Source organism: Mus musculus, chromosome 16 (genome assembly GCF_000001635.26).
Source record: "Mus musculus strain C57BL/6J chromosome 16, GRCm38.p6 C57BL/6J".
Classification (NCBI taxonomy): domain Eukaryota; kingdom Metazoa; phylum Chordata; class Mammalia; order Rodentia; family Muridae; genus Mus; species Mus musculus.
Window position 1 is genome coordinate 56,202,798 of NC_000082.6, and position 23,011 is coordinate 56,225,808.

Consider the following 23,011-nt stretch of genomic DNA (forward strand, 5'->3'; position numbering starts at 1 on the left):
TTGTTGGTGGGATTGCAGGCTTGTACAACCACTATGGAAATCAGTCTGGCGGTTCCTCAGAAAACTGGATATAGTACTACCGGAGGATCCAGCAATACCTCTCCTGGGTATATATCCAGAAGATGCCCCAACTGGTAAGAAGGACACATGCTCCACTATGTTCATAGCAGCCTTATTTATAATAGCCAGAAGCTGGAAGGAACCCAGATGCCCCTCAACAGAGGAATGGATACAGAAAATGTGGTACATCTACACAATGGAGTACTACTCAGCTATTAAAAAGAATGAATTTATGAAATTCCTAGCCAAATGGATGGACCTGGAGGGCATCATCCTGAGTGAGGTAACACATTCACAAAGGAACTCACACAATATGTACTCACTGATAAGTGGATATTAGCCCAAAACCTAAGATACCCAAGATATAAGATACAATTTCCTAAACACATGAAACTCAAGAAAAATGAAGACTGAAGTGTGAACACTATGCCCCTCCTTAGAAGTGGGAACAAAACACCCTTGGAAGGAGTTACAGAGACAAAGTTTGGAGCTGAGATAAAAGGATGGACCATGTAGACACTAGCATATCCGGGGATCCATCCCATAATCAGCTTCCAAATGCTGACACCATTGCATACACTAGCAAGATTATGCTGAAAGGACCCTGATATAGCTGTCTCTTGTCAGAGTATGCCTGGGCCTAGCAAACATAGAAGTGGATGCTCACAGTCGGCTATTGGATGGATCACATGGCCCCCAATGAAGGAGCTAGAGAAAGTACCAAAGAAGCTAAAGGGATCTGCAACCCTATAGGTGGAACAACATTATGAACTAACCAGTACCCCGGAGCTCTTGACTCTAGCTGCATATGCATCAAAAGATGGCCTAGTCGGCCATCACTCGAAAGAGAGGCCCATTGGACACGCAAACTTTATATGCCCCAGTACAGGGGAACGCCAGGGCCATAAAAGGGGAGTGGGTGGGTAGGGGAGAGGGGGTGGGTGGCTATGGGGGACTTTTGGTATAGCATTGGAAATGTAAATGAGCGAAATACCTAATAAAAAATGGAAAAAAAAAAAAAAAGAAAACTTGACAAATGTGATTTCTATTATGCGCTTAATATTGGTCAGGTACTGTTTTAAGCCATGCGGTGTGGATGAAATGAGTTGATCTGTTGTAAATTCTCACAATAGTGCCACCATGCTTGCTTTATTATTCCTTCACTGCGCACAGGATGAAGAGTGAGTAGTTAAAAAGGAAGGATTTTCTTCTACCCAGGGAACCGGGCACTTTAGGCTCTGCCTCTTAGTCCTAGGAGAACACAGAGGACATGTAAATCTACCACATTTGACCCACTGAGTCAGAACATCTGGAGGAAAACCACATGTGAGGCACACTGCTTGTAAATAAACTGCTGGTTAAAGAGAGGCGACGGTTAGTAAGGCGCTTAGCTAGCTAGATTAGAATAGAATTCTCTCTGCCCATCTGTCCTAATTAGCTTACCTCCCTGCTTCCATAGTGTCCCTATTAAGTCAGAAAAGAAACCAGAGCTTCTCGGAAAGGATGACATTTTATTTACGCTAACTGACAATGGTTTTAGAGTGGCTTCCCACTCCCAGGCATAAACTTTTATCTGCAGGGACTTTTTTTGGGAAAAGTTTGTTAGGGAGCATTTTAGAACTCCGAATGCTCCCTTGAGGATTTTGTCATCTGTTTTCTTTGGTTTTGGCCCAGATGATTATGTTTCTCCCTGTGGGGAGGATGTCTCTGGGCATTTTGATACTTTTCCTGACAGGAGGAAACCTTGTATCAGCCTCAGGTAATTGAAAACTGATCTTTGTTCTCAGATTTGCAGGGACGTTTAGTATAGATTAAAATAGCCACCTTTGATGTGGTTGCTGTTATATACTATATACGTATATACTATATGGCTATTAATCTTCACAATTGCTTTATTGAGCAGCCTTAGAATATCTCCCATGATTTAGGTTTCCCTTCCTTGCTCATAATTTCTGGTTCAAACCTTACATCCTTGTGTTGAAATTTGGCATCTGTTTGATTTTAAAAGCAATCTTGAATTAAAGGATTACTAGCCAAATGGGGAAAAGCTGGAATACTTCGTCCTTTGATATGCACGCACACATGAGTTTTAAGCCTTGTCTTTACATTTTCAGTGTGGTGCCAACAAGAGCTTTTCTCTTTTTGCTGTCACTTGTATGGTGTCTCCACCTCCCTGGAAGGCCTGGCTATGCTCCCAGTCTGTTTTCTGTACTAACAGAGCATCTTTTCTGCAGAAGAGAGACAAGAACCCATGCATGCCGTCTCTGTCCTCTCACCTGAGAAGTCAACAGACCTTTCCCTGCCTACCAGGAAGAGGCAGCTTTTGGATGCCACGGAGACTGGGAGGAGGTGGCTGCTTAGAAGGCGGCGATCTATTCTGTTCCCAAATGGAGTAAAAATTTGCTCCAGTGAAACCGTTGCAGAGGCTGTGGCAAACCATGTGAAGTATTTTAAAGCCCGAGGTAAGCAGGCATTATGGTATTCAACCCATCACATTTGTGTGCACTTTTATATTAAAGATGTGACGCTTTAGATCGAAATGAACCAAATAAAAGTGAGAAAGGGGCTTCGTCATATTAATATAAATTAAGATAAAAGTATACATTATTGTAAGAGAAAATATTTTGATTTTTTTTTGAAGTACTTGAAACCACTATTTTGTGACTGGATATATTCAAGTATAATTTTTACTTTTTTTTTTTATTATGTATTTTCCTCAGTTACATTTCCAATGCTATCCCAAAAGTACCCCAATACCCTCCCCCCCCACTCCCCTACCCACCCATTCCCACTTTTTGGCCCTGGCATTCCCCTGTACTGGGGCACATAAAGTTTGCCTGTCCAATGGGCCCCTCTTTCCAGTGATGGCCTACTAGGCCATCTTTTGATACATATGCAGCTAGAGTCAAGAGCTCCGGGGTACTGGTTAGTTCATAATGTTGTTTCACCTACAGAGTTGCAGATCTCTTTAGCTCCTTGGATACTTTCTCTAGCTGCTCCATTGAGGGCCCTGAGATCCATCCAATAGTTGACTGTGAGCATCCACTTCTGTGTTTGCTAGGCCCCGGCCTAGTCTCACAAGAGACAGCAATATCACTGTCCTTGCAACAAAGGCTTGCTGGTGTATGCAATGGTGTCATCGTTTGGAGGCTAATTATGGGATGGATCCCTGGATATGGCAGTCTCTAGATGGTCCATCCTTTTGTCTCAGCTCCAAACTTTGTCTCTGTAACTCCTTCCATGGGTGATTGTTTTTAATTCTAAGAAGGGGCAAAGTGTCCACACTTTGGTCTTCGTTCTTCTTCAGTCTCATGCATTTTACAAATTGTCTCTTATATCTCAGGTTATACTAAGTTTCTGGGCTAATATGCACTTATCAGTGAGTACATATCATTTGAGTTCTTTTGTGATTGTGTTACATCACTCAGGATGATGCCCTCCAGGTCCAGACATTTGCCTAGGAATTTCATAAATTCATTCTTTTTTTTTTTAAAGATTTATTTATTATTATATGTAAGTACACTGTAGCTGTCTTCAGACACACCAGAAGAGGGAGTCAGATCTCCTTACGGATGGTTGTGAGCCACCATGTGGTTGCTGGGATTTGAACTCTGGACCTTCGGAAGAGCAGTCGGGTGCTCTTACCCACTGAGCCATCTCACCAGCCCCTCATAAATTCATTCTTTTTAATAGCTGAGTAGTACTCCATTGTGTAAATGTACCACATTTTTTTATATCCATTCCTCTGTTGAGGGGCATCTGGGTTCTTTCCAGCTTCTGTCTATTATAAATTAGGCTGCTATGAACATAGTGGAGCATGTGTCCTTCTTACCGGTTAGAACATCTTCTGGATATATGCCCAGGAGAGGTATTGCGGGATCCTCTGGTAGTACTATGTCCAATTTTCGGAGGAACCGCCAGACTGATTTCCAGAGTGGTTGTACAAGCTTGCAATCCCACCAACAATGGAAGAGTGTTCCTCTTTCTTCACATCCTTGCCAGCATCTGCTGTCACCTGAATTTTTGATCTTAGCCATTCTGACTGGTGTGAGATGGAATCTCAGGGTTGTTTTGATTTGCATTTCTCTGATGATTAAGGATGCTGAGCATTTTTTCAGGTGCTTCTCAGCCATTAGGTATTCCTCAGGTGAGAATTCTTTGTTTAGCTCTGAGCCCCATTTTTAAATGGGGTTATTTGATTTTCTGGAGTCCACCTTCTTGAGTTCTTTATATATATTGGATATTAGTCCCCTATCTGATTTAGGATAGGTAAAGATCCTTTCCCAATCTGTTGGTGGCCTTTTTGTCTTATTGACGGTGTCTTTTGCCTTGCAGAAGCTTTGCAGTTTCATGAGGTCCCATTTGTCAATTCTCGATCTTACAGCACAAGCCATTGCTGTTCTATTCAGGAATTTTTCCCCTGTGCCCATATCTTTGAGGCTTTTCCCCACTTTCTCCTCTATAAGTTTCAATGTCTCTGGTTTTATGTGGAGTTCCTTGATCCACTTAGATTTGACCTTAGTATAAGGAGATAGGAATGGATCAATTCGCATTCTTCTACATGATAACCAACAGTTGTGCCAGCACCATTTGTTGAAAATGCTGTCTTTTTTCCACTGGATGGTTTTAGCTCCCTTGTCGCAGATCAAATGACCATAGGTGTGTGGATTCATTTCTGGGTCTTCAATTCTATTCCATTGGTCTACTTGTCTGTCACTATACCAGCACCATGCAGTTTTTATCACAATTGCTCTGTAGTAAAGCTTTAGGTCAGGCATGGTGATTCCACCAGAGGTTCTTTTATCCTTGAGAAGAGTTTTTGCTATCCTAGGTTTTTTGTTATTCCAGATGAATTTGCATATTGCTCTTTCTAATTCGTTGAAGAATTGAGTTGGAATTTTGATGGGGATTGCATTGAATCTGTAGATTGCTTTTGGCAAGATAGCCATTTGTACAATGTTGATCCTGCCAATCCATGAGCATGGGAGATCTTTCCATCTTCTGAGATCTTCTTTAATTTCTTTCTTCAGAGACTTGAAGTTCTTAGTAAATTGCTTACCTATTCACACAACACATATTTACAAATAGACTTATGTGCTTTCCTCCTTATTTTACAGATGAAAACATAACGACTTTCTTTATTGTGTACTTTGGACACCATAGATTCATGCCAATGGTTGTCTGATTAGGGCACACAGTTTTTAATGCTTTCTCTCAGTGACCTCACGTGGCTTTTGTCTTGTTTTCGATTAAGCAATTTTATCCTTGGGTTCATGTCTTCTGCTACGTAACTATACACTATGTCTCTTACATTGCTTAATTGAACATTATATATACATTTTATTGGACATTTGTAGGTTTTTCACATTTGGCCCTTTTGTATGTTCAACAGCCAATGAAAAGTGCCGTGATATGCGTATGATGTCAAGTAAGCTTAGTGTGGAGACTGGTGATGAACTGATCAGGGTGGTCCTATTACACAGCCTTCCATTTGGTCAACAGAGGCTCATTGAGCACTTACTATTTTCCCTGGCACTTGGTTGTATTGCTGCCTCACCCCCCCCCCCCCCCCCCCCGCTGCTCCATCATTATCTGATTGTTCTGTTCTTTTCTATTGTCTTCTACACTAAAGTTTTTAAAATAAGGACTTACTGTCAGGTAACAAACACACTTCATATATATAATGTTCTATCTTTCTCTAACATGGCAGAGTGTATTAGTAGTTTTCTTACGGATGTGACAGCCAGGATTGTATTTTATCAGACGGTGCACAGGAATAGCTTCTTCTTTTACTTTTAGAAGAGGGAAACCACAGATCTAGAATTGGTGCGTAGGACTTTAGGTTGCAAGTGAAATTGCAAAGTGACTGAGGACATGAAAGACTGGTGATGGACAGTGATAGTGGGCAATCTAACAAGATGATTTACAATGCTTGGATTTTAACTTTAACTGGCTCAGGATGTCCGGCTGCCTCCATGGTCCACTCCACAGGGAAGAGGAAAGGGCCAACCATTAAGGAATCTGCTTCTACTTTGAGTTGCTTTGTGCTCTTTTTCTTTATAAATTCGAGAGATACTGCTCAAAAAGAAGCCAAGAAAAGGAAGAGGAAACATTTTTGATATAATTAAAGAATGACAGGTGCTGGGAGTGGGTTATTGAAAAGGAGCTGTAAAATATGGATACAAGTAATGGTGTACATGCTAAACAGACTGTACTTATGTATTTGGTAATATATACACACACATATATATACACATATATATGAGTATATGTGTGTGTGTAAAATGAAAAAAGAGGCTGTGGTCTTGAAAGAGAGCAAGGAAGAGCAAGGAAGAGCAAGGAAGGGCAAGGAAGGGCAAGGAAGGGCAAGGAAGGGCAAGGAAGGGCAAGGAAGGGCAAGGAAGGGCAAGGAAGGGCAAGGAAGGGCAAGGAAGGGCAAGGAAGGGCAAGGAAGGGCAAGGAAGGGCAAGGAAGGGCAAGGAAGGGCAAGGAAGGGCAAGGAAGGGCAAGGAAGGGCAAGGAAGGGCAAGGAAGGGCAAGGAAGGGCAAGGAAGGGCAAGGAAGGGCAAGGAAGGGCAAGGAAGGGCAAGGAAGGGCAAGGAAGGGCAAGGAAGGGCAAGGAAGGGCAAGGAAGGGCAAGGAAGGGCAAGGAAGGGCAAGGAAGGGCAAGGAAGGGCAAGGAAGGGCAAGGAAGAGCAAGGAAGGGCAAGGAAGGGCAAGGAAGAGCAAGGAAGGGTAGGCACTAGGGTTTGGAGGGAGGAAAGGGAAGAAGGGGAAAATGATGTAGTTATAATGTAATTTCAAAAAATAAAAAATAATTAAAAAAATTAGCAGGAGCGGAAACCTCAGAAAAGTAAATGGTTAACACACTCATTATAATATGGTTGTTATTATGACCCTGGTAGGAAATAATACTTCAATTGATATGCTTTTGAAAATTGGGGAAAGGTTGAGCAAAATGGCTTTGTGGTTAAGAGCACAGACTGCTTTTCCAAAGGACCGGGTTTTGATTTCTAGCACTCACGTAGTGGCTCACAACCATCTGTAACTCCATTCCCAGGAGATCCCCTTTTCTGGTCTCCATGAGCACCAGGCACACATGAGATGCACAAACATCCATGCTAGGATTTGATCTGGTTTGGACCTGCACAAGTTTTATGTGTGTTGTTATAACCACTGTGAGTGTGTATGTGTAGATTCCCTGCTGTGCCTAAAAGGGGTGGGGTTGTGTGCACAATGGGATTTGATCCTGCTTGGGCCTGCACAGGTTTTATGCGTGTTGCTATAACCACTGTGAGTTTGTACATGCAGATTCCCTGCTGTACCTAAAAGATAGTCTCCTTGTTGTCATTTTATCACCTCTGGCTTTCTGTCCTCTCTTCTATAACAATCCCTAAGCCTTTGGGGGAATACAATACCCACATTTCCTTCAAACTAAGCAATCATTATAGGCATTGCTGTAGCTCTCGGTTACTCTCTAGTACTTGATGGTAATACCTGTTACTGACCTGGAAGCTTCATCCCTTACTGGCCAGATTTCACAGTGCTGGATGGTGCTATGTGCACTATCAGAAGAAATAAATAGGAATCTTCATTCTTAGCAGCCTCCGTATGACAGGCTTTCCTACACTACCCTGTTGTGTGAACTCTGTACCCAGAGAACTTTCTTTGTTTAACACCCTTGGAGGAAAGCCTCTGCTTGTCCAAGGAAGAGGCACAGGCAAGAGGTTTCCTGTCCCCTCCTCATCAATGCAGTTTAGCATGTTCAGGGACATCATGCAAACATGCCCTATTCAGACATGATACCTTCTGTGTCTGAGCACATCTGGCGACAGTGATGAGAACCAGTCTGTATGTTTTCACTGTTTCTCTGTTCCTGCTTTGAACTTTGAGCCATGTGGAATAACAGCTGCATAGAATGCTAGTGCAGGCACTTTGGACCAGCATCACCTGGAGTCCTCTGGTTCCACTGAATCTGTAATTTGACTTTAATTCCTTGGTAGTGGTCACTGGCCAGTTTTGATAAATCTTACATAGCTGTGAATGCTAAAAACTACAAATATCGGCCTGTCAATACATGGCTACTGGCTCAATAGTGGCATGAATGTCATGAGAATAACCAACCTACTTTCTAAAGAAATTTAAATCCTGCTGCACAAGATGAAACCCATATCTGGCACATCATCAAGCCAAGAACCTATGACCAGACAGGTCATAAGCCCCCAGGGAGAACCTACTACTGATACGCTAGTCAGTAGGCATAGTGTTAAACCAACTCCTGATGACTTATCTCTATATTCATAGATTAGTGCATCTCCCACCCTCCATCTGGAAAGCTTCTATTTACACGTATTTATTTTATTAACACAGAGAGACCCACAACTGACAAGAAACAGAGAATAAACAGAGACTACAGAATGCCAAGGAAAATTTTAATCAAGTAAAGACTCTTCAGAATGGGAGAAAATCTTTGCTAGTTACATATATAACAAAGGATGAAGAGCTCAAATATACAAAAACATTAAAAAAAGAGATGAAATAACTCATCGAGGCTCAGTAGTGCACGCCTTTAATCCCAGCAGTTGGGAAGCAGAGGCAAGGAAATCTCTGTACAGGAAACGAAACGAAACGAAACGAAACGAAGCACAACTTTCCAGAACCACCGGGATACAGTGAAAGTGGTTCTAAGTGGAGAGATACATATGTAGGAAGTACGCAGACAAGCCATCCCTGCCTAGTGTGAAAAACAAGGTGACATTTTCCGGTGATCCCAGAGGGTATGGAAACTCAAAAGCTGAGTGTAGTTCTATCTGTTTACAGCTCATGTTCAGGAGGAATGTGGGATAGGATGAGGCCATCTAGAACTCTGTCACGAGTAATAAATACGGCTGTTAGAGTTAGTAAGTAAAAATGTAGGGTAGCCAGTTAAAACTTGAACTTCAGTTAAATAACAGATGATTATTTTTTTAGTGTCAGTAGGACCCATATAATATTTGATCTGTACAGTTGCTGCATCCATGTCTCCAGGAAAGTTATTCAGACCTTTTTTTGTGCGGACACACACACACACAAACACACTCACACACAAAGGGTTTGAGTGTTTTGCTTCCATGCAATTATATATACCATACGTGTGACTAACGTCTATGGAGGTCAAAGGAAGACATCAGAACCCTGGCACTGGAATTGCAAATAGTTGCGAGCCACTGTATAAGTGCTAAAAACTAAAACTGGGTCTTTGTCCAGTAAATACTCTTAATCACTGACCCATTTCTCCAGCCCCCAGAAAATTATGCTATTTTATTTTTAAAAAGATATCTTTTTAATCGCAGGCTGACCTGAAATCACCCTGTACCTAAGGATGGCCTTGAACTTGTGACAATCCTGCGTTCCTATCCCAGGTGCTTAGATTACTGACATAACCCATTAAGCACAGCAAACTTCCATTTTATTATCATTGAAATGGGATTGATTTTAGTAAAAACAGTATCTTTAAGGGTCTTAGTAAACACTAAGACTTGTAGGGCTGTTGACAATCCTAAGAATATGACAGCATTGTTGACTGGATAAGAGAAGCATATTGCTAATATTTTGTTTAGTGTATAGATCTTGTACATATCCTTTGTAATAAACTCAGATAATGATACAATTTTCATGTGAAATGGAGAAACCTGAGTCCTCGAGGTTTTTTTCTTAGTATACAGTGTTTTGGCAATCCTAAGTTCCTCATAATAAAAATGAAATTTACAATCAGCTTGTTAATATAAAGATATAAATAATTATTTTGTTAGGATTATACTAAATATGCAGTCAGTTTGGAGACATTGTCTTAACAGTGTTAAATATTCCAATCCACAAATCGGAAGTTGTTCTATTTTTGTTTACAAATGTTGTTCAATTTGTTTGTTTTGGTTTTCAAAGAAAACCATGTATACTTCCTGCTCTGGTTAATTTTTATCGACTGTGCCCAAACTAGAGTCATTTGAGAAGAAAGGACCTCAGTTGAGGAATCGCCTCCATTTAATTGGCCTGTGACATGTTTTCTTGATTAATGATTGATTAATCAAGAGGAAGGGCCAGGCCTCTGTGGGTAGAGTCACCCCTAGGCAGGTGGTTATGGGTTGTGTAAGAACACAAGCTAAATCATGAAAGCAAACAAGCCAGACAGACTCATTCTTCCATGGTTCCTGCCTGTGTTCCTGCCCTGACTTCCCTCGAGGTGAGTTGTGGTAGGGACAGCAAGCCAAATAATCCCTCTTGTCCCCAAGTTGCTTCTGGTCATGGTGTTTACAACAGCAATAGAGACCATGCTAGGACACTTGTATTTATTCCTCCTTATTTGACTTTTTTATACTTTTGGTTTTTTTGGTGAATGGGATTGTTTTATGTGTAGTTTTAGTTGTTCTTTTTTTTTATTGTTATTACGTATTCTATGTTCAATACAGAGACAGACATACAACTGATTTCATATATGTGTCTTGTATTCGGAAGCCTAATTGTAATTGCTTATCAGTTCAGACTGTCTTAAACTGGCTTTTATAGGACTTTTGTACACAGCTCTAGCCTGTGGATGAAAGAAGCTCTGCTGAAGGATGCTGTCTCCTTGTTGTTGTTGTTGTTGTTGTTGTTGTCCACAGCAGCTGACTCGATTTTCTCATAAACTTTCATTGGATTTTCTGAAGCGAATGTGTCTTCATTTGTTGTGTGGTTCCAGGACTGTTCCTAGAGGTTGTAAACAGTTGTCTTTAAAGTGGCTTCAGCCCGTTTGAATTGAGAGTGGATTTGAGTAGTTTTATGGTTTCTGATACTAGACACAAAATTCTGGGTATTGATTTAAATAGATTAAATAGATTTAGATAGACATAAGATATTAGCTGATAGGAACAGAACTCCCTTTGACTTAAGTGTATGACCATCCCCCCCCCCCCCTTCATTTTATGACAGTGAGTACTTGGATTGTCAGGCATTGAGCATAAGACTATGTTCATACCGCCATGCTTCCATCCCTGATGTGATGAAACTCTCTGGAATCATGACCCTGTGTCGATCTTTCCTCCCTTAAGGGCACTGGGCTCCCAGTGGTGCAAAAGCAACAGAAAGATCATGCTTAGCAACCTTTCTTGTGATGGTTGGCAGATACGTTTGATTAATTTTTATTTTCACACAGCAAAGTCTTACAAATATCATTAAAAGTTTTAAAAATGTATATGTTTGTGTGTGTGTGTCATGGGTGTGGGTCCATGCAGTGGCCAGAAGAGGGTGTTTGATCCTATAGAGCTGGAGTTTCAGGTAGTTGTGAGCTACCAGATGTGGGTTCTGGGAATACTATTCAGATCTTCTGCAAGAGTAGCAAGTGATCGTTTAAGAAAAGGTTTATTTCTTTTAATTCTCTATGTATTAGTGTTGTTATGCCTCTATGCACAAAGACCTCGTGTGCCTACTACCCCTGGAGAGCAGAAGAAGTCATTGAGTCCCCTGGAACTGTGGGCACCATGTGGGTGCTGGGAACTTAACTACATTTCTCTGCAAGTTCACTGAGTGCTCTTAACTGTGGAGCTGTCTCCAGCTTACAGAATATATTTTTTATGTATAGATTTAAATGTGTTTCTAAAATCAGTAGAATTTATTTTTAGAGCAGTTTTAGGTTCAGAGAAAAGCTAAGCAGGATGTTCATGAGGTTAGCACCAAGCTCCTTAAACTCCCTAGCGTTAACGTCATAGTAACACAGCGCATTGGCTACAATTGATACACCTACATTGGTGTATAATTAACAAGCTCATGGTTTGCATTGGAGTTCCCTATGTATTCATTGTGCATTGTGCTTTGGTGAATGTATTCTGACATTTACCAATGACTATAGCATCATTCAGAACAACCTATTTATCCCCCTCCTTCCCAAAACCCTTTGGAGGTCATCACTTTGGAGCCCCCATACTTTCTCTTTTCCAGATTTGTATCAGAATCATACAGATTGGTTTGGGTGATTTGGCAATAGGCTTATAAGTTAGAAGTACACAGTTTTTTTGTTTTTTGTTTTTGTTGTTGTTGTTGTTGTAGAAAGTATTTTTCATTTCTTATTTCAGTTTAAGTGAATTCCAAGTATTCTCTATTTATATGAGAATTTCTTGAATTTTACATTTACAATAAGCTTTAAGAATGCTATTTTTACAATATAAAATAAACACCTTTTTATTCAACAAAGTAATTTGATATATATTGCTCCCATTGTATCATGTGGTACTGGTTTAAAGATTTTAGATTGTAAACTTTATTAGAAATACACAATTTTAATGCTTTGAAAGCTCATTTTGAGATAATAATTGAATGATATCCCAATGTGTGGATTTACCAGAGTTTATTTCCCAGATTTACCAGAGTTAATTTATTGATGGTCATCTTTAATACCTCCAGGCTTTGGCAAGTGTAAACCACTTCAAACACTTTTGTGCAAGTTCTTATGTAATCATAATTGTTTGCTTTGTTTGTGTAGATGCCATGAAGCACGACTGGACGGAATTTGTTTTCTTTTTCTTTTTAAAAATTTTTAAAAATTTTTGTTTCATTTTAAAAATGAATGACATTATCTCCTGTTTCAGGCATAAGCTGTAGTTGATGGAGAGCGACAACCAAACTCTCCCTGGTTTACGAAGTGCCCTCAACTTAGAAGCCTTGAGGGGTTCCAAATGCTCCTTTTTAAATTCAATGTCTGATAAGTTTGCCCAAGAGTAGATCCCATTCCTTTGCATTCCTGCATTTCACTCTAGGCTCTTTTAAAATGTCATTCTCTCTCTTTCTTTCTTTCTTTCTTTCTTTCTTTCTTTCTTTCTTTCTTTCTTTCTTTCTTTCTTTCTTTCTTTCTTTCTTTTTTTCTCTTTTCTTTTTTTCTTTTTTCTTTTTGTAGGGACAGGGTTTCTGTGGCCATCTTGAAACTCTGTAGAGCAGGCTGACTGCAAACTCAGAGATCCACCAGCCTGAGCCAGCGCTGCCTGGCTCTTTTTTAATCTTTTTTTTAAAAAAAGCTTTTATTTGTTCTTTGAAAGTTTCATTAAATATACTTTGAGCACATTATTATTCCTCATCAACTATTCCCAGATCCTCTCCCTTTTTCCTATGTACCAAATTCAAATTCTCTCTGTCTTAATGATAATAAATAAATAAATAAATAAATAAATAAAAAATCTCACTACACCTGGGCGTGAGGTCTGTTCTGGAATGTGGTCGAGATACCAGATGTCACTCTATTGAAGAAAACCGAGTCCCCTCTCACAGCAGCCCCTCTCTCATAGCTGCCAATGACTCTGCAGCTAGATGTGAGGGTTTGTGCCCCCACCCCCCCACCCAATGCTGGGGTTTTGTCTGGCTCCAGCTTGTGCAGGTCTTATGCATGCTGTTACAGTCTGTCTTTTCACATGCTCATCTGTTCTGTTGTGTCTGGAAAACAGTTTCCGTGAAGTCATCCACCTCTCCTGGCTCTTAGGTTCTTTCTATCCCCTCGTCTGCACAGATCCTTAATGCCTTGAGAGGAGGAATGTGATGTAGACATTGCATTTAGAGTTGAGTGTTCTGATGTCCCTTATTCTCTGCATGTTGACCAGTTGTGGGTCTCTGTATTAATTACTATCTATTGTAAGAAGAAGGAGAAGGAGGAAGAAGAAGAGGAGGAGGAGGGAGAGGAGGAAGAAGAGGAGGAGGATGAGGGGGAGAAGGAAGAGGAGGAGGAGGAGGAGGAGGAGGAGGAGGAGAATCGGCAGCAGGTCCTCTGATGAGGGCCTAACTATACGTATAGCATTGAGTCATAAGTCATTAGGAATTATTTCACTACTGGGTCCAAAAGTGTCATTATCTTTTGAAAAGCTGAAAAGTTCTTTTGAAGTTATAACTTAAGTAAAAAACATCAAAGAAACTTTTTTTCCATTTTTTTATTAGGTATTTAGCTCATTTACATTTCCAATGCTATACCAAAAGTCCCCCATACCCACCGAACCCCACTCCCCTACCCACCCGCTCCCCCTTTTTGGCCCTGGCGTTCCCCTGTACGGGGGCATATAAAGTTTGCGTGTCCAATGGGCCTCTCTTTCCAGTGATGGCCGACTAGGCCATCTTTTGATACATATGCAGCTAGAGTCAAGAGCTCCGGGGTACTGGTTAGTTCATATTGTTGTTCCTCCTATAGGGTTGCAGATCCCTTTAGCTCCTTGGGTACTTTCTCTAGCTCCTCCATTGGGAGTCCTGTGATCCATCCATTAGCTGACTGTGAGCATCCACTTCTGTGTTTGCTAGGCCCCGGCATAGTCTCACAAGAGACAGCTACATCTGGGTCCTTTTGATAAAATCTTGCTAGTATATGCAATGGTGTCAGCGTTTGGATGCTGATTATGGGGTGGGTCCCTGGATATGGCAGTCTCTACATGGTCCATCCTTTCATCTCAGCTCCAAACTTTGTCTTTGTAACTCCTTCCATGGGTGTTTTGTTCCCAATTCTAAGGAGGGGCATAGTGTCCACACTTCAGTCTTCATTCTTCTTGAGTTTCATGTGTTTAGCAAATTGTATCTTATATCTTGGGTATCCTAGGTTTGGGGCTAATATCCACTTATCAGTGAGTACATATTGTGTGAGTTCCTTTGTGAATGTGTTACCTCACTCAGGATGATGCCCTCCAGGTCCATCCATTTGGCTAGGAATTTCATAAATTCATTCTTTTTAATAGCTGAGTAGTACTCCATTGTGTAGATGTACCACATTTTCTGTATCCATTCCTCTGTTGAGGGGCATCTGGGTTTTTTCCAGCTTCTGGCTATTATAAATAAGGCTGCTATGAACATAGTGGAGCATGTGTCCTTCTTACCAGTTGGGGCATCTTCTGGATATATGCCCAGGAGAGGTATTGCTGGATCCTCCGGTAGTACTATGTCCAATTTTCTGAGGAACCGCCAGACTGATTTCCATAGTGGTTGTACAAGCCTGCAATCCCACCAACAATGGAGGAGTGTTCCTCTTTCTCCACATCCACGCCAGCATCTGCTGTCACCTGAATTTTTGATCTTAGCCATAACTTAAGTAAAAAACATCAAAGTTATAACTTAAGTAAAAAACATCAAAGAAACCTAAAATGACAGTGCCTGTTAAAAGCAGACCAACACAATATACTCAATGGAAGTTACATTTGCATGAGGTAAGAACCCATTTTTTTTTTTAAGTCAGCAGGGAAAGAAATCATTAAGAGGTGAGTTATCCCCTGTATAAAAGAAGCGTTGGAGAGTGCAATGTCCTTTTCGGAATGGAAAAGTTTGAACAGGGAGTTTTCTAGCTGACTATCATTCTCATGACCCTGCAGAAAGGATAGTGTGATCAAAGTGTCTCAGGAGAGTGGGAGTGAGTTGCCCCATGATCACCATGGGAACACGGTAGGTAAAGAGCATCTTCTCGTTGCCTAAACACCTCTCTTTACTTGCCAGTGTGCCAGGAAGCCATCTGGGAAGCCTTCAGGACGTTTTGGGATCGACTTCCTGGGCGTGATGAATATCGTCACTGGATGAATTTATGTGAGGATGGAGTCACAAGTGTATTTGAAATGGGCGCCCATTTTAGTCAGTCTGTGGAACATAGAAACCTAATCATGAAGGTAAGTGTTACAGGGAGCCTTGAAGTAGGTGTGATTGTGCACGGCTAAAGGAGGCGAAGGTTAGGATCTGAGTGGGCTGCCCTGGGGAATAGCTTAGTTTTCTATCCCTAGCTCTGGCCTTTGATAATGAACACCGCTAATCCAAAACAGTGTCAGCCCTGTTTATACATGGTGATGTACATGCAGAAATGTAAAGACAAGGATTCTGTGTGAGTTGAATATTCTTGCCAAATTCATTCATAAATTCATTTCAGAATGGATCTCAGACATTCTAATGAAGGTTGAGGATATAGTCCATATAGCACATTTGGTGAAGTGTAAATGTGTTTTTAATTAAAGATCTGTTTTTATTTATCTGTTTGTGTGTGTGTGTGTGTGCACATGTGTGCCACAGCATACATGTGGTTGGCAGAGTACAACTTCTTGGGAGTCAGTTTTCTCCTTTCACCTGTTTTTGAGGCAAGTCTCTTTTAATTTTTGCTTTTGCAAAAAACGTGCGAACTTCTGGATGATTCTCCTGTTTCTGTCTCCTCCCATCCTGCCGTAGGAGTGTGGGGGTTAGAGATGCATACCACTGTATGTGGCCTTTTAAATCTGAGTTCTGTATTAGCCAGGGTTCTCTAGAGGAACAGAACTGCTAGAATGGACCATATTAAAAGAGGATTTATCAGAGTGGCTTAGAGACTGTGGCCTGGCTAGTCCCACAGTGGTTGTCTCTCATCAGAAAGCCTAAGAATGTCATCGTTGTTCAGTGCACGAAGCTGGATGTCTCAGCTCATCTCTGTGTTGGAATCCCAGAGAAGTGGTTTCTAAATGCAGTGAAAAAAAAAGGCTTCAGCAGCAAGATAGATGCATTTGCCAGCAAGAGTGAGGGCAAACAAGCAAAGACAGGAGCTTCTTTCTTCCGTGTCCTTTTATGTGGGCTGCAACCAGTGGGCGTGGCCTAGATTTCGAGTGGATTTTCTGACCTCAAATGATCTGGATTTAAGGTTGATCTTCCCACCTGAAGTTTTCTAATCAAGAAAAGCCACAGGCAGGTGTGCCCGGCTGCTTTGGTTTTAGTTAACTCCGGACATAGCCGAGATGACAGCCAGGATCAGCCTTCACTGACTTCCTATGTGTTTAACATGAACTTGCGTCATTACCATGGGATGTCACAGTTGAAGTCACTTGAGCTCGAGTCAAGACACTGCTTCAGCCTTTCTCTGTCACACGTTTCCCTGCTCCATTTTAGCAACTACGATAATAAGCACTATATAATCCATGCTCACCATATCTTGTATCTAATAAATAGCAACCTTACAAGGCGTTCTCTATTTTGAAAATAAAGACAATAAATTGCTTATCCTGCTGGGCAGTGGTGGCACACGCCTTTAATTCCAGCACTCGGGAGGCAGAGGCAGGCGGATTTCTGAGTTCGAGGCCAGCCTGGTCTACAGAGTGAGTTCCAGGACAGCCAGGGCTATACAGAGAAACCCTGTCTCCAAAATCCAAGAAAAAAAAATTGCTTATTCTAAAATCAATTGTGGTGGATCTTAAAAAATTCCATAACCAGTTCTATTTTTCCAAAATTTATTTTTGGCTACAGATATTGCTCAGCAATACAGAGCTTAGTAGCACGTTCAAGGCCCTCTGTTTGATCAGCAACCCTGCAAAAACAAAACTCTGGAAGCATGTTTTCCTCCTGTGTTTGGGGCTTCCATTTCCAGTCCATTTCCATATCCATTGATTTTAAAAATTTCAATGAAGAAAAGAATCACATATACACATTTATATCAGCATTGTGTATTTCAAGTTGTGTTCAGAATATTGGATCAACTATGAAAGAAAAGCATATATGCGGGAGTTATTAATAGTCTTGTGATGTTACATTTAATACGTTTCTTACAAGTGGGACTTTAGTTTCAACTTGAAGGTCTAGGAAGTAAGCTTTAGTGCTCATTTATAACTAAACCAGTGGTGCGTTGTCTGGCTTGAGTCTGAAGTGCGAAATGTGATTTGGGTGAGAAGGAGAGGGTACACAGTCTGATGGAGGGAGCGACATGAGCTGTGTTTGGGGAGAATGGTTTGAGCCAGTGTCCTAGAGGGACAGAAGAAGAGGAAAGTGTTAAAGAAGCTTGGATTTGGCTCTGTGGATGACGGGAAGTGTTTCAGTGTTATAAGGGGATAAGACAAAGGAGCTGGCTTAAAATTTCACACTTATTATTTATTTATTGTGAGGGTGAGAACAAGAGTGAGAGAGAGAGAGAGAGAGGAGACGTGGTGGCACTTTTGTGGAGGGGAGAGTAGGGTGAACTCACTTTTGAATTTTAAACTGCTTATGGGAAATGTCAATTGTTCAATATTTTGGTATGAATTGAAGGAGGGTGGACTGTGTTTAATTATAGAAACATTCACCAGCTTTGCATTGGTAACAGAAAGTATTAAGGTGTCAGATTATTTTGGGAGAGACAGTAGAATTACAAGAGTAGCAAATTATTTAACAATAAATTAATGATATCGCAGAGTGATTTAGATAATTTTCTTTCCACTCAGCAGATGAGAAAACTGATCCCTGGCACCAGAAAGAATGTAGACTTTGTGCTTATAACTAGGGAAGAGAAATGGGGACTTGAAACAAGACCTTCTGAGTCGACCTTAGTGTTTGTGTATCTCTTTGTTATTTGAAATAAGAGCACATAGCAACATCAGGGCACATAAGCAGACACAGGATACTTCTGTGCTTGAACAGTTGTAGAACAAACTTGGCATTGCTACTATTGCTTTCATTAATTGCTCATCCTTAGAGAAGAGTGGCATAGTTCCTATCATGTTAGGGCATCAGTGACCCCTGTGTAGTAAGTGTATTCACTGTGTGATCACTGTTATTAACTCAGGTATCATGTCTTTGCTCTCTCTAGAAACTGGCTTACACAAGGGAAGCTGAGAGCAGGTATGTCTTTCCTCCAAATTCAATATAGCAGCATTAGACATGCCATGCAGACTTCCAGCACTTACCCTGGTATCCCTTTTCTATTTCCTTTCAGCTCCTGCAAGGATCAGTCCTGTGGGTAAGTTCAAAATGCCAGTTCCCTTGAGGCCATCTCTGTCCCCAGAACCACCGGGGCCACTGTGCTTAGTCACTGTCTGACCTTACCAGGAGACTGTCTCGCTCGCTCCTCTCTTGAATAATTCAAAGGATGTCTGCCTTATTGAGAACGCTCTACTGTTACTGAGGTTAAAGGCTAATGACAAACTGAGAAGCTTTCTCTTAGAGGGGAGTCAGTTTGTTAAATGAGGGGGTCATTGTTTGGATTCCTTTTTTTAAACTTTATGATTATGCTCCTAAAACAAGAGTAGCTAACTGTCAGTATGCCTCTTGGCCACCCATTAGGCACAGGATGGTTTCTGGCTTCTAATCAGTAGTGACATAAAGCAGATTGCATGAGGAATAGTGACTAGAGTTTGAATTTTATCCATCCTCAGAATATCAGTAGGGTATTCTACATAGGATCTAGTGGGTTACATAAGATATCACAAGTAGATTCAAAAATTAACTAAGCAAGCCAGTATCCAGACATCCACCTTCCATGACAAAGTGAAGATGTAGTTGGAGTGTACACACAGGAACTTTTGAATAGTGTGTGAGTGGATAAAAAGACAGTGGAACTCCATGGGTTTGGTCATCATATGTCTCATGATGCCACGGACACAGATTTGAGTAGCTGGCTGTTTGGATTACTTTCTTGACTTTATGATTATGGTCTTAAAACAAGAATAGTACATCTTCTCTCTCCTCCCATCCTTCTGATAACACACTGTATCACAATATATGTTTTTACCTTACAGTCTTTCTATTGAGTAACTCCTTAGCAATGTTCTCTGTTTGTGAAACTTTGGTCCTAATGAGAGAGCTGGGGAAACTATCTCCTCCACATCCACCCACAGTGTGCTGGGCCCAGAGTGCCTTACTCAGTGTCTCAGTTAGGGTTCTACTGCTGTGAACAGACACCATGACCAAGGCAAGTCTTAACAAAACAACATTTAATTGGGGCTGCCTTACAGATTCAGAGGTTCAGTCCATTATCATCAAGGTGGGAGCATGGCAGTATCCAGGCATGGCGCAGGTAGAGCTGAGAGTTCTATGTCTTCATCCAAAGGCTGCTAGTGGAAGACTGACTTCCAGGCAACTAGGCTGAGGATCTTATACCCACACCCACAGTGACACACCCATTCCAACCAGGTCACACCTATTCCAACAAGGCCACACCTCCAGATGGTGCCACTCCCTGGTCCAAGGATATACAAACCATCACACTCAGCCTCAGCTTCGCTTCTTCATTTAATTGCGCAAATTCTCTCTCTCTCTCTCAATTTAAATTTCTAAAAAGATTTATTTATGTATATGATATAGGTCTGTATGTGTATCTGCATATCAGAAGAGGTGATTGGGTCCCAGGGACTGCAGTTATAGACAGTTATGAGCTGTCATGTGGGTGCCAGGAATTGAACTCAGGACCTTGGAAGAGCAGCCAGTTCTTAACCACTGAACCATCTCTTTAGTCCTTTTATATTTAATTTTCAAGTAGCACATTGTTTGTTTATTTATTTATTTATTGTTTTTTTGAGACAAGTTTTTTTTCTGTGTAGCTTTGGCTGTCCTGGAACTCACTCTGTAGACCAGGCTGGCCTCGAACTCACAGTTATCCACCAGGTGGGCCGTGGGTGTGTAGAGAACATGCCTCTGTTTCCCCTTCTAGAATAGTTTCAATCACAAATGTCTCACTTATCATTGTAAATCCTAACATTCCTTTAAGTCTTACGTTGAGTGCTGTGATTGTAGACAGGAACCGCGATAGCTAGTTTATGTCATGCTGGACACTGAGCTCAGGGCTCCATACATGCTAGGCAAGGACTCTGCCAATTGAATTACACCCCAAATGTCTTTTTAAAGTTCTTAGACATTGGAGATAGTGAGGGATATGTCAAGAAAATCCTTAATCTCATGGAGTTCATGATTATTATCTTTCCCTCTAGTTGTAGAAATTAGTATCAAGGCCTGGGCCTGTACACACACTGGGTACATGCTGTTCTAATGAACTGTGTGCTCAGCCTGGAGGTTAGACTCTTAATGTGATTCTGTTGATGGACAAATAGACCCTTCTGTGAGGTTACAAACGCTCTTAATTGTCTTGTCCAGCTTGAGATGGCCATTAGCCATATGTGCGCACAGAATACCTGGAATACGGCTGCTGTGAATAAGAAAATGAATCCCCAGCTGTTTAATTTAAATAAATTTAAATATTTTTGAACTGTTCAATGCTTCTGTATTGACAATGCTTTCTAGAGGACTAAGGGGGTGACAGAGGTAAAGTAGGCAGATAAAGTCGTTTCACATAATGATTTGAACTGGAGACAAAAATGGGCAATGAGCCAATGAGCCATAAGTAGGAAGATTCTTCATATAGGGTGGATATGTCGATGAGCCATCAATAAATACAAAATAAGTAAATTATGAAGTTATAAGTTTTTTGACTTTATGACTTGGCATTTTTGGCCTGGAAACCTTTATTTGGTGGTCCAAGGAGTTCCTTTGGGAAGCTAGGTTCTAAAGTTTATAATACTTAATTTGCCCAGGTTTCTGGATTTTTAAAAAAGATTTTATTTATTTTATGGTATGTGAATACACTGTCGCTGTTTTCTGACACACCAGAAGAGGGCATCAGATCCCATTACAGTTGGCTGTGAGCCGCCATGTGGTTGGTGGGACTTGAACTCAGGACCTCTGGAAGAGTGGTCTGTGCTTTTAACCACTGAGCCATCTCTCCGGTCCCCTGGATTTTTTAATAGCTGCATTTTTTGTTTTTCCCGCTCCTAGGCCTGAGTTGTCCTTTCCAGTTCCTATTGGTGAGACCTCAACACTGACAGGTAAGCTTTTTTTCTTTATCCACTTTTTTTTCCTTAGTCACTGAAGATTTCCAAGCAAGTATAAATTTTCAGCTCATATTTTTAAAATATCATTTTTTCTATTTATATATTGTTTAAGAAACAGAACAATTATTTTTTTACTTGTTTATGATATTGTGTTGTGAGTACTTTAAAATTAAGAACACAGCTTAAAACCTAAGTGTGACAAAATGAATTACTTTAAGACAGACACTTAAGCTGAGGTAGAACCTTTGGCTTGTCACTTTGTTGCTTGCAAGCTGGGCTTTCCCAGGATAAGGATTCTCTGACATGTCATGGGGTGGAGAAAGTGTTCCTCTGAGCTCCGTATTGGTTTTAAGTTTAAAAGATTTTAATTTTTAAAAATTTAATATATTGCCTCTCTCTCTCTCTCTCTCTCTCTCTCTGTGTGTCTCTCTCTCTCTCTCTCTCTCTCTCTCTCTCTCTCTCTCTGTGTGTGTGTGTGCATGTGTGCATGTCTATATGCCATGTGTATGTGTGTGCTTGGGGAGGCCAGAAGAGGGCATCACACCAAAGACAGTGTCAGGTCCCCTGGAGTAGGAGTTATAGGCTGTCTGGCATGGGTGCGAGGAACCTAACTATGCTCCTCTGGAAGAGCAGGAAGTATTCTAACTATTGTTCCATTTCTACAGCCCCAAGTTCTGTATTTCATGTAAATTAGTCAATCTCATCATCTTCCTGTCTCTTCTCTTATCCCTATCTTTTTCCGTTTCTCTCTTCTTTCCTTCTGCTAAAGATTGAACCCAAAAGCATCTTTTATGCTTAGGGATGTTCTCTACCAAGGGTTACACCCAAGTCCTTAATATATTTAATAAAAAGTCTAAACTTCTTTATGTTAGAAATTTTGAGCATATACAAAATAGAAAAGCATGGAGTGGACTCATTTCAATGATTGTTAAATAATGGCCAGGTCTAGTATAGTTATGCACTTCTGTGTCTGTTCACTTTATTTGATATCTCCCTAGGAATATAAACTTCCTTTTTGTATCCTAGCATCTACATTAGAGCCAGGCACACTCCAAAAAAAAAAAAACAAAAAACAAAAAAAAAACCAAAAAACAAAAAACAAAAACAAAAACAAAAAACAAACAACAACAACAAAAGTAGCTTGTTCAGTTATTGAGACTCTAGAAAGCCTCTACAAATGTCTCTGGAGTTTATAACTAAAAAAAGCATTCAAAATAAAAAAAACGCAAAGGACTTGTAAGGATGGCTTTTGAAGTAAGTCTTTATTTAGATCCTGAAATGAATTCTGACTTACTCAAGGACTAATGTCACATGCGTTTTGTATCCTGCTTAGGTGCTGTCTCCAGTGCTTCCTATCCAGGGTTGGCTTCGGAGAGCAGCGCAGCGTCACCGCAGGAGAGTGTAAGTTAAGTCCT

At 40.8% G+C, this 23,011-nt stretch overlaps 1 protein-coding gene across 3 annotated transcripts in view; it reads left to right on the forward strand.

Moving 5' to 3' along the window:
- The first annotated feature begins 1,041 nt into the window (after nucleotides 1–1,041).
- The window catches only part of Impg2 (interphotoreceptor matrix proteoglycan 2), a 69,915-nt gene continuing 47,945 nt past the window's right edge, over nucleotides 1,042–23,011 (forward strand). Inside the window, exons 1-7 of one of the 3 annotated variants that reach the window (NM_174876.3) lie at nucleotides 1,516–1,819; nucleotides 2,295–2,522; nucleotides 15,517–15,683; nucleotides 18,584–18,615; nucleotides 18,710–18,733; nucleotides 21,541–21,590; nucleotides 22,930–22,997. In NM_174876.3, the coding sequence (NP_777365.2) occupies nucleotides 1,735–1,819; nucleotides 2,295–2,522; nucleotides 15,517–15,683; nucleotides 18,584–18,615; nucleotides 18,710–18,733; nucleotides 21,541–21,590; nucleotides 22,930–22,997 (654 nt within the window). In that variant the 5' untranslated portion in view covers nucleotides 1,516–1,734. Of the gene's footprint in view, nucleotides 2,523–15,516; nucleotides 15,684–18,583; nucleotides 18,616–18,709; nucleotides 18,734–21,540; nucleotides 21,591–22,929; nucleotides 22,998–23,011 lie in introns of all 3 variants that reach the window. The other 2 variants (XM_017316971.2, XM_017316970.2) reach the window with 2 other exon arrangements.